This window comes from Phyllopteryx taeniolatus, chromosome 19, assembly GCF_024500385.1.
Source record: "Phyllopteryx taeniolatus isolate TA_2022b chromosome 19, UOR_Ptae_1.2, whole genome shotgun sequence".
Classification (NCBI taxonomy): Eukaryota; Metazoa; Chordata; class Actinopteri; order Syngnathiformes; family Syngnathidae; genus Phyllopteryx; species Phyllopteryx taeniolatus.
The window spans coordinates 10,740,624-10,755,770 of NC_084520.1; the positions used below are offsets into that span (position 1 = coordinate 10,740,624).

At 37.7% G+C, this 15,147-nt stretch overlaps 3 protein-coding genes across 4 annotated transcripts; all 3 read left to right on the forward strand.

Annotated features, from left to right (window-relative positions):
- Positions 1-866: 866 nt before the first annotated feature.
- Positions 867-2,552, forward strand: LOC133469499 (parvalbumin, thymic-like). Of its 2 annotated transcripts, none has more exons than XM_061756671.1 (4): positions 867-1,075; positions 1,200-1,296; positions 1,380-1,489; positions 2,335-2,552. In XM_061756671.1, the coding sequence occupies exons 1-4, from the start codon at positions 1,015-1,017 to the stop codon at positions 2,361-2,363; spliced, it is 297 nt and encodes a 98-aa protein (XP_061612655.1). In that variant the 5' UTR covers positions 867-1,014; the 3' UTR covers positions 2,364-2,552. The 2 variants fall into 2 exon arrangements, with proteins under 2 accessions (XP_061612655.1, XP_061612654.1); XM_061756670.1 differs by having other exon boundaries at positions 891-1,075; positions 1,164-1,296.
- A 1,955-nt stretch (positions 2,553-4,507) lies between these two features.
- pvalb3 (parvalbumin 3) lies at positions 4,508-8,371 on the forward strand. Its single transcript, XM_061756672.1, has 5 exons — positions 4,508-4,600; positions 4,868-4,934; positions 6,115-6,247; positions 7,138-7,247; positions 8,086-8,371. The coding sequence occupies exons 2-5, from the start codon at positions 4,874-4,876 to the stop codon at positions 8,109-8,111; spliced, it is 330 nt and encodes a 109-aa protein (XP_061612656.1). The 5' UTR covers positions 4,508-4,600; positions 4,868-4,873; the 3' UTR covers positions 8,112-8,371.
- Positions 8,372-10,459: 2,088 nt separating this feature from the next.
- Positions 10,460-14,338, forward strand: pvalb9 (parvalbumin 9). The gene is made up of 5 exons (XM_061756030.1): positions 10,460-10,710; positions 11,431-11,498; positions 13,250-13,382; positions 13,684-13,793; positions 14,167-14,338. Exons 2-5 carry the CDS (start codon positions 11,438-11,440, stop codon positions 14,190-14,192), a joined length of 330 nt encoding a protein of 109 aa, XP_061612014.1. The 5' UTR covers positions 10,460-10,710; positions 11,431-11,437; the 3' UTR covers positions 14,193-14,338.
- Positions 14,339-15,147: the final 809 nt, after the last annotated feature.

A 15,147-nucleotide genomic window follows, 5' to 3' on the forward strand; every position in this document is an offset into this window, starting at 1 on the left:
CATCAGCTTTCATATGCTAAATGTAACATGTGGCGACAAGGAAACCGCGTCCTGATTGTGACAGAGGCCAGGATAATAACAGGATGTTTACAAGCTGTGGAAATACTGCACGGGTGATTATGAGAGTGGCAAGGAGCCACTGAATGAGACTGAATTTAATTGTATTCATTTCTGTCCATATGCACCATGTTTATCATTCATCTCCTTTTGATATATCGTGTGTCCCCATTAGGTCATGGGGAGCTGGAGCATACCCCAGCTAACTTTGGGTGAAAGGCAAACTGTGCCCCGATCTGGTCGCTAGTCCAGTGACTTACAAGCACTTAATCTAGTTCACTAAATAGGTTTAAAAAAAAAAAATCATAATTAGTTTTCCACAAAAGAAAACGTATCTTTATTGATCGCCAGACCTCAATCTTAAGGGGGCACGTAAAATTCATGGGGCGGGGGGCACATTTCTTTTTACCCTGCAGACAGTATATATATATATATACACAGTATAATTTTTAAAAATATATTTTTGATAACTTTGATGTTATCGAAAAGACAAATTTGTGTATTATGTTTCTGTTCCTTGTTACACTTTTGTTAACAAGAGTTTACAGTATTTTCTTGTGTAGTCGTGTATGTTGGGACCGAGCAACATTGTCTCACTTGACTTATGACTTGCTTATCCCAAGTAATTACTTGACTTGCTTGAAATTTAGTGAGGATTGAACTTGACTTTTTGCAAAATCTTGAGATTTACGTACCTGTGACTTGCACGTACTGTATGTGACTTCCTCCCATCTCTGCGATGTCTTCCATCTTCTTGGTGCGTCAGCCCGTACGTTAATCATGTCTGAAGTGGTCAGCTGCAGGTGACGGCGGACAGAAGGACGCTGGTGGTTTCTGACACCCGGCGGGGAGTGAAGCCTATTCACTGCGCTGCCTGGTTTCTTTCTTGCACGTCAGCGGTCACACATCATACCGCCGTGGCTGCGACATCCACCACAACAGTCACGGAGACTCATCATGGCCATTACTGACGTTCTAGCTGTCTCAGACATTACCTCTGCTATCAATGCGTGTAAAGGTAAGAGCTTATCACTTTCTTTTTGGTCTGCTGTTAGGATGCCAGCGCCAAGATTTAAGGTCTTATTTGTTTTTTTTTTTTACTCCAGCAAAGGATTCCTTTAACCCAAAGATGTTTTTTAAAGCTGTGGGTTTATCAAAGAAGACTCCAACTGAGATTGAGAGGGTCTTTAACATCTTGGACCAGGACAAAAGTGGCTTCATAGAGCAGGATGAGTTACAGTTGAGTTCATTACTGAGTTTCTGGCTTTTAATTTCTCTTGGGTGTGTTTTCCTATGAAAAGCATTGATATTTTCGCCATTAGACTCTTCCTGCAGAACTTCTCCAAAGGAGCCAGGACTCTGACTGCCGCTGAGACCAGAGCCTTCCTGCTCGAGGGGGACTCTGATGGTGATGGGAAGATTGGATGGGAAGGTAGTTGATAAATAGATTATTTTATTTTGATTTTTATTTGAGTGGAGCCTGGAATCTTCCCAAAACCAGACTAAAACATCCAGTTCAGTGTAGCTCATGCATTAGGAAACAAACATGCTAAATAAATATAGTTACAACAAAACAATAAATCCATACAATGTCATTAACCAACAGAAGGAACATCCAGTATCAAATTGATCACATATCACTATTAACATACAAAAACAAATAGGAAGAAGTGAAACTGTAGTTCTAAGTACCAATTCTGTGTCTATGTTGTGTAAGTGTCAAAGGGAATAATAAAGCACACTTCCAGTTGCAACCTAGAAAATAACCTTAAAGACCAGATATGTCGATTTATTACCCAGAAATAGCATACACAAAAATAGCTAAAATTTGCCATTTTAAGGTCGAGTTTTACCATTTCCAAAAAAGTTATCGCTTTATAGGATTTTAGAAATCAGATAAATAACAACAATATTAATGGCAAGACGCTACATCAACCTTAAACAAGAGCAGTAAACCCCCACTATTTGTGGGACATCGAGGGACCGAGCCCTGCTGCAAAGAGCAAGAATCTGTGAGTAATTGACGCCCCCTTAAAGGGTTTGCATTGCTTGCAGATGTAAAAAAAAAATAAAAAATGGAGGCAAAGGACTACTTTTGTCTAGATGAAGCTCCTCAACTAACTCCAAATTCTTTACTTGCTTTCATAACAGCATTGGTTTTGCCTGAGCACAAAAATGTGAATTTGAATATTACTGTTTAACTCACTTCTTATGAATGTCATAATAAGATTATATACAATACTACATTTTCTTTAATCTCTTTGCTTTATATTTCAGAGTTTTCCGCGCTGGTCAAGTCTTCTTAAGAGCAGTGTTATTGCTATGGTTTTATTGTATGGTAATGATCTCAGGGTGGACCTCTTTTTATAATGTTAACTCATGACAGCAAACAAGAAGAGATTGTATGTGTGTCGAGTAGAAAAACATTACAAGCGTATAAATAAATGGATCGTCTCTGTTATGGTTTAAATAAAGAAACTTATCTCCCTCACAAACCGTAAGTATTTGTTATTCATTTATTAGATGTAGTATGGAGTGGACGTTGCTTTATGACCAAAACGCACGGACGCATCATACACGTTTTTATAGATTATGTTGGAAATCACCATCAAATGGAGTGTAAATGATATCCACCCATCCATTTTTCTATCCTGCCTGTCCTGCTCAGGCTTGCAGGAATCTGGAGTCCATCCCAGCTGACTGCAGACAAAAGGCGGACTACACCCCAGATTGTTTGCCAGCCAATCGCAGGGCACATACAAACAAACAAGCATTCCCACTCACATTCACACTATATGGACCCACAACCACTGAAATGTGAGGCAGATGTGCTAACCAGTTGTCCGCCATGCCGCTATAAAAATCATATAGTTTATATTCTTGTTATTGATCCTAGTACAGTAGTAGTAGTAGACATATCTTGACTGTAATCGGTGTGGTGTGCAGTTGAGAGCGCAACAACTTTGGCACAGTTTAACCTGGGAACCTTGAATTCTGGCCCAGCCTCAAACTGGTTTGCGGAGAACTGGCCAGCGGCACCGCAGTTCTGTGCCAGTACATTTCCTGTTGTTAATGAGCCCTTTATTTAAAACTTTCTCACAACTTGCAACCGGACAAACGCAATGAGATGACTACGATCCGTCCTCTGCAGTGTTAAATTACTAAATGAATAGAAGTAGTCAAGTTGTATTCTGTTTTATTTCAGCATACATGTTAAGTATGTGCATGTGATTTCAATATGTTGAAGGGTTTTAGGTCATTTACGGCCACGATAAATCCAGTAAAGTTCATTTTACTTATTATGTTATTCAGAATCTGTCGGGGGGGGGGGGGCTATCCCCACTGTGCTTAAATTACAGACGCCTGATGTGCTTTAATTGCTGCTCTGCGAGGATATTTGTAATGTAACACGGATATTAAAGTAGGTGCAGGAATAGTTACAGTATCTGAGGCCCGTGTCGTTCAAGGTGAGAGACCTCGCTTGACCGTGGCAAGTGTCAACGCGGAGAAATTTAAAGACGTCTCAGTCGATTCCACCTGCAGAACTTGTCAAATACATAATTCATTATTAAAGGGGAAGCTTTGAAAAAATATATATATAAATAACGCACTGCTGGGTTACATCAACACTGCTACTCGGGCCAGGGTGAAGGCAGTCATTCATTTCACATTCGCGTGCAGCCTTTACTGCAGGAACGGTGATTTCTTTTCCTAAAATAGCAGCCTGAATACTTTCATCACCATACGGAGAAATTGAAGGGGAGTAAGATGTGGGACTATTGATTAAAAATCCAAAAGCTGGCAGACTTTGCTCTGAGGCGCATAAGCATCGAGGTGTAGTGATGCCCAATCGAATCGCAGTGTTTGAATCAGTCCCTCTGCTCTCGTCACAACTGGAGCTCATCGTGTGATTCACATCAATACACTGCAGATATCATCCATCCATCCATCCATCCATCCATTATTTCAAGTGTGTATGTGTCTTGGTATGGAGCAGTAGTGTATACTTTGTAGACACAAGAACTGAGCCTGCAATACATTGATTTAAGACATCATGCATAGAACTAAGCTCTGAGGCGCACGTTGTGGACAAACCTAACTTAGGAGGGAGTCGGTTGCTATGATACCAAACAAACTAGCCCAGCTGTCTTACATGTCGAGATGACGGCCTTACGCCAAACGAAATTTACCTTCATCTCCCACTGCGCTTGTGTCAAGTTAGACGACGCGGCCTTAGTGCGCGTTTCACCCAAACCGGCAGTGTGTATTATTAGCCCCATGCAATATCAAGCACTTTTTCACATGGGCCTACCATTTAAGCATCTTCATTTAATGGACATATAAATAGAACGGCTCTGTCTACTGGACACATTTTTACCATCTGCTTGGACCGCACTGCGCACCGTGTCAAGTACTCGGCCTATGCATCAAATTTCAGGGGAGCGCAGGTATATAAGTTGATGTGATGTGAGCACGGAGCCCCACTGCAGTGAGCAGATTCTTTTCAGTGAATCCTGTCGAGTCTTTGAGATATAACCTCAAGGTGAGTTTCACTGCAGCTTGTGGCTTTACGAGCTTCAACCTCATGTGATGGGACGTGTGCAACGCCCAAAGTTAAGAACTACCATCCAACCACAGGACTTTTATTTTGCCTTTCGCTTCTTTGTTCTGGAGAAATTGGACTACCTTTTCGTCTTTGCGAGCAACATTTCCAGTGAACCTGATGCATGCATATAACTGTGTTACTTGGATCAACATATTAGCACATCCATCCTGTTTTATTTTGTTCTCTTATCCTGTGCTCCCGCAGTTAAAGATGGCATTCGCTGGAATTCTGAGTGACTCTGATGTCACTGCAGCCCTTGCTGCTTGCCAAGGTAAAAACTCTGATGATGAAGTCACATGGGAGCCTTAAATCAAGATGCGCACTTTATTAACTACACTTGCACAATGCGATCCAACACAAAAAAAACAAACACAAAAAAAAACTAATTTCCACACATTTTGTAAATTAACTACAAGCAGACAATGTACTGTACATGCCGGAGCAAAATATGTGAGCATTGCTGACAGGGTGGACAATGGCAGGGTGGACATTTTTGGCTAATGTTAGCATCTAAGCAAGCTCCCTGTGTATTGTGTAACTAGTATAATTTGAAATTTCTGAAAGGTTTTGCATCTCATTATGATAGTGTGAGCATCTTAAGCTTGACAGCGACCAACCACACACTAAATGTGATGAAAATTATGCAAGTGTAAATTTGTATTCTGCAGCAATCCAGTTTCTCAGCCTCCATTGAAGAAAGACAAAATACTGGTCGAAACGTCACTGAAAGCACCACAGGGTTGTTTAAAGGGGCAGGTATCCCATAATGACGGTGTGGACATCAATTTCAGTGACACATGCAATAAATAAATAATAATCGCATACATCCACTAAAAAACATATAAAATGACACATTGAATCAGGCGTATCACTGCTGGTAATGTGTGCAAATATTTGGCCATAAGACCTCAGAGTTTAATTATTTTGAGAAAAGAAAAAAAAAAAACACCCCTGGTGTATGTGTACCTAATTATGTGCCCAGTGACTTTGATTAATTAAAAAAAAAAATAATAATAATAATAATCAATTATTTATTGAAATAAATCAATAATTGTTCAATTTGTATATAAAATAATTTATTTTAATAGAAAATATGATTACAAATACAAATGAATGAATGAATATATTTTAATTAACCAATTTTAGAGCGGTGTGTGCTTTTACATGTAGGCCGCACAATGGCCAGCCATAGTGTAAGTGTACATAATCAAATGTCCAGTGACATATACCCCCCTAATGTCCCTGCATAGAAAATTACTAACTGTACATGTAATTTCAGTGTCAGAATATGTATGTTGTAGTGTAAATCCCATTGATTTTAAAGCTGCGTGTAATACGAAATGCAGTCAACATGCAATAGTTGGAGATGATCGAGCACCTGTCAACCAGGCAGCGTGTGTGAGCGCCACGTCACTAATGTCCGTCATTCATCCGTGTGTGTCTCCTGGCAGCTGCCGACTCCTTCCGCTACAAAGAGTTCTTTGCCAAGGTCGGTCTGGCCGGCAAGTCCACCGACGACATCAAGAAGGCTTTTGCTGTCATTGACCAGGACCAGAGCAGCTTCATCGAGGAGGATGAACTCAAGTAGGCGACCCCTGATCCCTCCCTCCCTCTCTCGGCTTAGATTTCAACTTCTCAGAACCTTGTTGTGCTCGGATCGTGTGTCTTTAAATCAGAATGATGTCAGCTCCGCACAACATCTGAGAGGATTTGAACGGCTGGGTGTTGAACACCATGGCGCCAACGCGGATTATGTTTGTCACCTTTAAAAAATTGCCATACAGGATGCGCTATTTTGTTCATTATTAAATCATCAATCATTTAAATCATCATGTAGTGTAGTTAAAAATGTACATTGAACATGCTTAGAAGAGAACAGACCCATCATTTTAAAAATAGGTTTTTCTATAATGTGATTAAAACTATATACGGTGGATTTAAAAAATCTACACACCCCTGTTCAAATGCCACTTTTTGCGATATGCAAAAATCAGACCAAGATAAATCATTTCAAAATTTTCATTTTCAACGTGTTTGAACGTGATTGGTTAATTCTGAACACAGCCATATCCCCAGTTATAAGAGGGTGTGACACTTGTGCAACCCTTTTAGTTTATTTTTACTACCCCACTCTGAAAGATTTCTCTTTTTTTCCCAATTGAGTTGTACATGTTATACTCTAGGTCACATTAATGGTAGAAAAAGTTTTAGAATGATTTATCTTGGTCTCAATTTTTAGATCACAAAAATCTGGCAATTGAACAGGGGTGTGGAGACTTTTTTTTTTTTAACAAATCTGTTTAAACATATTTTATTTAATTCTTTTATAATATTTTTTTCCCCATTGTAAGGAGACTTTGTGGACTCCTTGTACATCCAATATCATCGTGGTGAAGAACTAAAAATGAAAACAGAGTCAAAGGTGCCTTTGATGTGACCTTCATCCTCACTGTTTGTCTCTGGCCCTGGTGCAGGCTTTTCCTGCAGAACTTCTCTGCTAGTGCCAGAACTTTGACTGACAAAGAGACCAAGGAGTTTCTCCTGGCCGGTGACACTGATGGCGACGGCAAGATCGGAGTTGAGGGTGAGAACATGTGTCTCTTTGTCCTCACAGAACTCCCCAGTCAATCACCAACGGGGGGAAAAAATGATAATTGGAATCAAAATACACTATATATACAGTATATATATATTTTATCCTATATTTTACACCAATCAGTAACAACATGTATGACCATCTGCGCAAACTAATGATGAGTAATTCAAGACAAATATTGCGTTTAAGAATAATGATGAATTTACAGCATACCTACGGTTTCCAGTATTTTGTAGATGAAATGTTCAACCAAAATAGCCAAAACAGCTCTAAGTACGATGCAGTAGAGTTCAGTTATACTGTCGTTTGCTGTGGTTTACACTGAAAACATTTGTATGCATTTATTTTACCGATTTATCAAATTAAATAAATGTTTTATTGATTTACTGCAAATTTAAATATTGTGATAAAAAGTATTAGTAAAATAAACAATTGTACACATATATTTAACATTTCTTTGATAAAATATTTGGTTAATTAATTGCAATTAAATTGACTGATTCTATTTTTATTAAAATTGAATTAATTCTTTTATATATTTGTTCATTTTTCTTTTATATATTTGTTCATTTTTCTCTTAAACATATTTGGTTGGTAGATTCATTGCAAATAAAACATTTGGTTGAATAAATATTTGGTTGATTAATTGTAATTAAACTCTGAATAATAACAGAAAATGAGAATGAATGATTATTTCATTGTTAAAATAAATATTTTTTTATCTGTATTCTAGATTTTTTTTTTCAATGATTTGTTGGCTTCAAATGATGAGAGCATAGAGTATAATTCAACTTTCTTTCTTTTTTTCCCCCCTTTCTCTCCCCAGAGTTTTTAGTTTTGGTCAAGTGTTAAACAAACAAGCTGACCAACCTCTTACTTGACTACTCTTAAGGAACAACTTGAGCCCAGATGCTCGCCTCTTCCCCTCTCTGACTTCATCTCCATTTTTTTTTATATTGGCCCCTTGACCTGTGAAGCCAAATTGAGGCGCTTCACCTCCTGTTGGCGTCGTTGATGTACGGTGACCTTTGCGGACTGTGAGATCAGTGATGGTGCAACTGTTGTGGTAATCAGACGGACGATGAGAAAACAATAAAGGTGCTTTTTTTCAATACTGTGTCTGTCGGTGGTCTTTATGCCATCACGTGTGAAAATTAACAACCAAGTAAGTCTTCTGTTGCCTATTTTTGAGGCGTTGGGAAACTCCCTCCCCACTGTTACCAAACAGTGGGGCTCATTTACATAACAACCCCCTTCATTTAACTTTCTAAGACATGCTGCTGAGCCTGCACTTTTTGATAGAATTTTAAAACAAAGATGCCTATTGTCTAAGACAATCGTCAGTCTCAAAATTGGTAGCAATTAAATAATAACAGATAATTTCTTGAGGCACAGTGGTTGGAAATTGCTAGACTAGCAACCAGTTCAGGATATTATTTGTACAAAATAATTTTCTAACCAATGAAATTGCATAATAGAATCCCATTTACTACATTATAAAGAGAACTCTTTCTATAGTACCTAAAACACCTCCGACAAAGAAGAAATGATTTCATTATTATCAAAGTAAATACAGATTTTTGAATTTGATTCAGCACTTGTGTCGGATCTTACAGCATGATGCAGGTGTGCCTAATGAAATGGCCGTCACGATTGCTCAGTTTGTGATTACCAGGTGGCACTGTCGCTCTAATTTTCTTTTTACAAAGTTGGTGAAAGCCTATTGATTTAATCATAGCTTCTGCTAAATAACACCTTCGCGTTAATTACATGAACACATTGTTGTGGTACACACAGTACTACTGGCAGTGCTGACACATCAGACCCCAGAAAGAAAAGAACCTGGAGAAAATAATGACCTTAATTCCCTTGGTTCTCTTCCCCTACCTGTGTTGCATTAGACAGAAATGCTGACTGAACCCGCCAGAGAGGAAGTTGCCTTCGCAGAGGGAACCCATCAGTGAGAAAGTAGCTGGTTGTCATGGTAACCAGGTGTAATCATCCCCCCCCAAAAAAAAACATCCCTGGAAAGAACTTCCATTTGTGCTGCAACCGGTGAATTTTTTGTTTTGTTTTTTTGTATCGTTCTTTAATCCACGGAACTGAGCATTTACACGATCAAGACTCCTGTAATTGCTTTTGAATTATTTTAACTTAATATTTTCCCCACATTTATCTCAAATAAATATAGGTAATATCAAGGAAATGTGTTTTAAAAACATTATAAATTAAAACAAATTGACGTCTTTGTGTAACATGTTTGTATTCATTTTATTAAATAATTGGTTAGTGGATTATAATTGAATTAATTATAATTCATAACGTAAAAGTTACATGAATTATTATTTTATTATTAAAATTAAGTACAGTATTTTACGTATTTCACATTTATTTATTTTTATTCATTTATCTCATTAAAAAAGTACTTCATTTGTTCATTGTAAACTGTTGTTTTTTTAACTGAAATTGTTTCATATTTGTTTGTTTTACTTTGATTTTTTTTCTCATTAAATAATTGGGTAATTCATCTATAGTAAAAAAATAATAACTAATATTAGTAAAAGAAACCATTTCATTTAATTATTTTGTCAAATAATTCTCAATTTAACGCTGACTAAATTAACTACAAGTAATAGAATAAAACTGTAATTAATTAATTGTATTAATAGAAATTACTTGTTTTACGTTTTTTTCTTTTCTTAATTTAATTTGATCATACTCATTGTATTCCCTGATGGGAAATTCAGTTTACACTCCAATGTATTTTAAAAAAAAATCCTTCCTTTATTCCATTACATAATGGGTTAATTGATTTATTGTCAAAAAATATTATTACATTATTTTAGATTACATCATTGGGTAATTAAAGACAAAATAATAACATAAAATGATGATTACATTTTTGATTATTTTTAAAGTTTTTTTGTATTTTTATGTATGTATTATTATTATCATTTATTTTAAAATAATGTTTACCGAAATGTACATTTTTCTTTTTGCCTCATCTCACATCTTTACCTCATCTGTCCATTTTAAATGTTCCAAAGTGGCCCTTGAGCACAAAAGTTTGCCCACCCATCATGTATAGATTAAAGTGACTTGATTAGATGTGATATGTGTGTAAGCTCTCGTGTGCTCATGCAGAGAGAGGAAGGGATGGAGGATGGGGAAAGGGGTAGCGGGTGGGGGAGAGCGCAGAAGAAAACTTGATTGGATGAAACCCCTTCACGTTCTAGCTGAAGGAAAGCGTGACCAGCGGCTATAAAAAGTTAAAGTGAATCGGACAGGTAGAAGAACACGAGAAGGAAACGAGGCTGTGCGAACATCTGATCCAGCATTGGAAATTCAAGCATTCCCATCAGAGTATATAAGAGTGAGGCAGCTATCAGGGGGCACCACCGAGAGTTTTTCGCCGTTGTTTTGGACCTGAGAGGACACCCAGTTGACAGAGGTGAGTCGCACATCTGCTCTAACGCGGGTGTTGGCCAGGTGAGAGACATGCGCGTTCCATTTCAAAGGGATGGCACAACACTACATGTACCCACAATAATGAATGTACTTCAATTAGGACCTCTCTGACAGGGTCAATACAAGAAAAGAGAGGATTATTATATTTACAGCTCTTGTAATGCACAGCACTAGACTGTGAAGGTGTACCTACACTCCAAAACCAAAAATCTAACCAAGATAAAAAATATTTCAAATATGCTTGTAATATATTCCTCATTTAATTATTTTTATTTCTTGTTTATTTTAACCCCAGTTTTTGCAATGTAATGCTGTGGTCGACGAGTGTTTTAACATATAAAATTGGCATTTTTCATTTTGGTGTTGCATCTACTTTGACAATCTGGATTCGTAGTATATTAAATATACAGCAGAGACCCATCCCTGGCTTTTACCCTGCCATTATCCCTCCTAACATAATAACCAATATGTAATTAAAAAGCCCCCAAGGGGCAATTTAGTCAATTAACCTGGTTAGTCAGGCATAAGATGAAGTCATAATATCCATGGACCTTTAAGACAGACTGCATGAAAACATCAAACTCAATTTTTAAATAGAAAAAAAGGAGTCTAGAGTGAATGAAAAATGGACAATGACCGAACGCGTGAAGAAGGTGAGAAAATCAGCTGTGTCAAATTTTCAGTGTTTCTTTTCACCCTGCAGAACCAGCATGTCCCTCACGTCCATCCTCGCAGCTGAAGACATTGAAAATGCAGTGAAAGACTGCCAAGGTGACACACGCATACCAAAGCATAATATATGACAGATCAATCTCCGATTTCCATGACCTCAGCAAAGAAAATTAAAGACGTTTGTAATCTTTTCCCCGGCTTTCACTTTTGTAAAGTACCCTCTTATCTCCACCTGCAGATGATTGCAAAAGCTTTTCAATCATCCCGTGTGTTTTGCTGGTGGCATGACTTTGCTAAACTTTAAAAAAAAAAAAAAAAAAAAAAAACAGTGAGTGGGGTATAGAGCTCCCCCAGGCCAGCAGCCACAGGCATTTTTCAATCTCACTTTATCGGCCTCCTCTATCAAACTATTTCATATACAGTGGTACTTCAATATACGAGTGACGCGACTTATTAGTTATTGAACTTCACAACAAACAGCAGTTTGGTCGATATTGAACAGTTCTTCTTCTTCTTAAAAAAAAAAGAGGCTTCAAGCTGTTTATTGCCACTCCCAGTAGAAGTCTACTGTTAAACAAAACAGAGAATTTCAAGTGTACTTAACCTAACTTTGCGTTGCAAAAGTCAGCTAGTTTAATGCTATCATATAATGGGAAACACTATAGACGACATACCAAAATTAGCATTGACATAGCTAGTCATAGCCTACAATCAACTTATTTGATTTGAATACAATCTGTGGCAACAGATGCAGATAGACAATATAACAACACTCACAGGCATATATTCTTTATCCTCTGCAAAAAACATTCTAATATTATGATTATTATTGACGTTCTTCTTCTGTGTTTCATCATCAAATCTATGTGAAGTGGTGCTTTTAGATACAACGGACCCGGCATGCAGTTTTTTGTGACGTGAGCCTTCGTTGGGCAGATGTTTTGCTTTGACTTGCGAGCACTTTTAGATAAACTTTTAAACTTTTAGATACGAGCACTGTATTGTGACAGTAAACTCAACTCGTCACAATAAGCAGCACTCGGCGGGTAGCAAAAAATTCTTCAAAAAAGAAACTTCAAGCTTTTTAAAGCCGCTCCCAGGTGACGTTTACGGTCAAGCTAAACATAAAACAAAGACAATTTCTCGTTGCATATTTTAAACAACCACAGAACATTGCCTTTAGAATCCCGCTGTTAGTTTATTGCAAACACATAATGGAAAACCCCATTGAAAGACTAACGATTGGCAACAATAGTCACGGTGCTAAAACCCTTTGCACAATAAATATTTGAAGACAAGCAGTCGAGCAACACATGTAGACAGACAATACCACAATACTCACAAGCATATATCACATATTCTTTATTTTCTGCAAGAAAAGGACTAATATTATTGCAGCTGTCCAAATCTCTGCAGCGATATTAGGAATCCCACTCATGCTCTAGGCAGGCCTTGGAGAGGGCGTGTCCTGCCTAGAACATGAGTGGGATTCAGAATGACGCTTACTCGTTTGGGTCTAAATGAGTGTATAATACTGCACCCTGGTGGTCAAGGCGGACACACCAGAAGGAGCAGCACAGTGTCCATTGAATTGAAGCAAAAATGTGTCAAAAACTGTTCAAGTCTTTAGATTCTATTTAATAATATAATTACTGTATGTTTTTAAAAGTACAACATTATAGAGGACCATTTTCCTAATTGAAACATAACATTTCATGTTTTTGGGGGGGCTGGCTGGAACATATTAATGGCATTTCCACTCATTTCAATGGGGAACGGTGACTTGATATACAAGTGTGATTAGGGAACGAATTATAGTCGTATGTCAAGGCACCACTGTATTTCTGCAGCTCCGGACTCATTCTGCTACAAGAAGTTCTTCGCTCAATGCGGCCTCTCCTCCAAGACGCCTGAGGAGGTCCAGAATGTCTTCCGGATCCTCGATGAGGACAACAGCGGTTTCGTAGAGGAGTCGGAGCTCAAGTGTGACATCTCATTGCTTTTCAGTTGTATTTATTTATTTCACATCACTGATAATACAATGTTTGCCCCTGCATGACAGAGAGATTACCTCATAACTCACACAGCTGTATTAAAGCCATCCATTTGTAATCCACGTGGATTATAAATGTGTAAGTGTTATTATGGGGTTTGTGTTACATAATTCAGCTTTTGGTGTTTTATCGTGATTTGACAAAGTGGCGTGTCCTTATGAATTCCTCTATTTCAAATATCGACACAACACATCTTGTTACGTGTATGAGTGTCATTTGGGTTTGTGCAGGTTTTTCCTGCAAAGGTTCGTCCCCGGAGCGAGAACATTGACCGAGGCTGAAACCAAAAGCTTCATGTCAGCAGCGGATGACGACAGCGATGGCAGGATCGGCGCAGTGGGTCAGTATCTGATTTCATGCAGTTAAACAAGCTTTCGATGCGAGTGAGAGAGAAAACGTTTTTTCCTGCAGGCTGCTATCCTGAAGCAGTGAAGTTTAACTAAACCTTTCAAATTATTTATGATGTTGGACAAATTTCTATATGCAGTACAGTTGAGTCTGTTTCGTTAAATAAAATATACAGATTTTATTTTTGGTGGATCCTTTTTTTTGTTTGGAGCCATTAAGATCACCTGGAACATTTTCAGCCCACAGTATCTACATGAGGACATTTGAAGTATCTACATGAGGACATTTGGATTAGGATGCTCATACTGTAACTGTCCATGCAAAAAATTCATTTGTTAATTTCACAATGTTTTGTTTCTTTGTAGAGTTCCAAATGATGGTCCTGTCCTGAGTTCCTGCATGTGGATCTCTTCAGTTCTTGCTTCCAATTCATTGATTTTTTTTTTTTTTTTTTTTAATTTAGTTGGCTTGTATTTTAGTCAATATTCTATGTTTAAATGTCTGCCCCTCCCCCATTAATAGACAATAATTATTAAAGTCTGCCCTTCAAACCTGTGGCAATGAAAGAAATGAAATGTGTGGTCTCTCTGTCGTATGATATAAAGTTGGTACCAATACATACTACTGGTCATGTGCCTTACAACACTAGATTGCCACGATTAATGTCGTAGTATTGTTTATGCACAATGCCGTGAAAAAGTAGTGGCTCCGATTCTGTTTAAGGGATTTCTTGATTGAATAGTTCTGGAGTTAATCAGGCGTTGGTGTCATGAGTGAAAATTAACCAAAAAATTGTGATTAGCCACAATTAATTCATGATTTAACAAGGTGGGAATCACTTTTTCACAAAAACTGTCAATTATCCACTTTGGAAACCTTTGACCCGAGGTATGTGCTTCCAAGCTGAAAATATTTTACCGAGTTCACCTGGCCTCATCTGTACAACTCGAAAAGAGAGAGAGAGAGAGAGAGAGAGAGAGAGAGAGAGAGAGCGAGCGAGAGAGAGAGAGAGCGAGAGAGAGAGAGAGCGAGCGGGGTGACGCTTACGTAAGGACCAGCTGAGCCATGCAGTTTGAAGGCTCATTTTGCTTTTTTAAATTGATGAGCATTTAAAATCTTGGTTAATTAACTTAAATACATGTTTTGACAAAAGGGACATTTTTAGAAGTAGAAGCATCATCATGATCAGATCATGTGAAAATAAAGCATTTATTTTTTTCCAGATAATGTGAAAATAAATGACTATTATTATTATTATTATTATTATTATTATTATTATTATTATTATTATTATTATTATTATTATTATTATTATAGTAGTCTCTCACTTTCAGTGGGGTCATCGG

Coding starts and splice junctions, on each gene's coding strand:
- LOC133469499 (XM_061756670.1), top strand. CDS start 1,015: ATGGCCATTACTGACGTTCTAGCTGTCTCAGACATTACCTCTGCTATC. Junction 1,297..1,379: donor ATAGAGCAGGATGAGTTACA/GTTGAGTTCATT, acceptor TTTCGCCATTAG/ACTCTTCCTGCAGAACTTCT. Junction 1,490..2,334: donor TGGGAAGATTGGATGGGAAG/GTAGTTGATAAA, acceptor TTTATATTTCAG/AGTTTTCCGCGCTGGTCAAG.
- pvalb3 (XM_061756672.1), top strand. CDS start 4,874: ATGGCATTCGCTGGAATTCTGAGTGACTCTGATGTCACTGCAGCCCTT. Junction 4,935..6,114: donor AGCCCTTGCTGCTTGCCAAG/GTAAAAACTCTG, acceptor GTCTCCTGGCAG/CTGCCGACTCCTTCCGCTAC. Junction 6,248..7,137: donor ATCGAGGAGGATGAACTCAA/GTAGGCGACCCC, acceptor GCCCTGGTGCAG/GCTTTTCCTGCAGAACTTCT.
- pvalb9 (XM_061756030.1), top strand. CDS start 11,438: ATGTCCCTCACGTCCATCCTCGCAGCTGAAGACATTGAAAATGCAGTG. Junction 11,499..13,249: donor TGCAGTGAAAGACTGCCAAG/GTGACACACGCA, acceptor GTATTTCTGCAG/CTCCGGACTCATTCTGCTAC. Junction 13,794..14,166: donor TGGCAGGATCGGCGCAGTGG/GTCAGTATCTGA, acceptor GTTTCTTTGTAG/AGTTCCAAATGATGGTCCTG.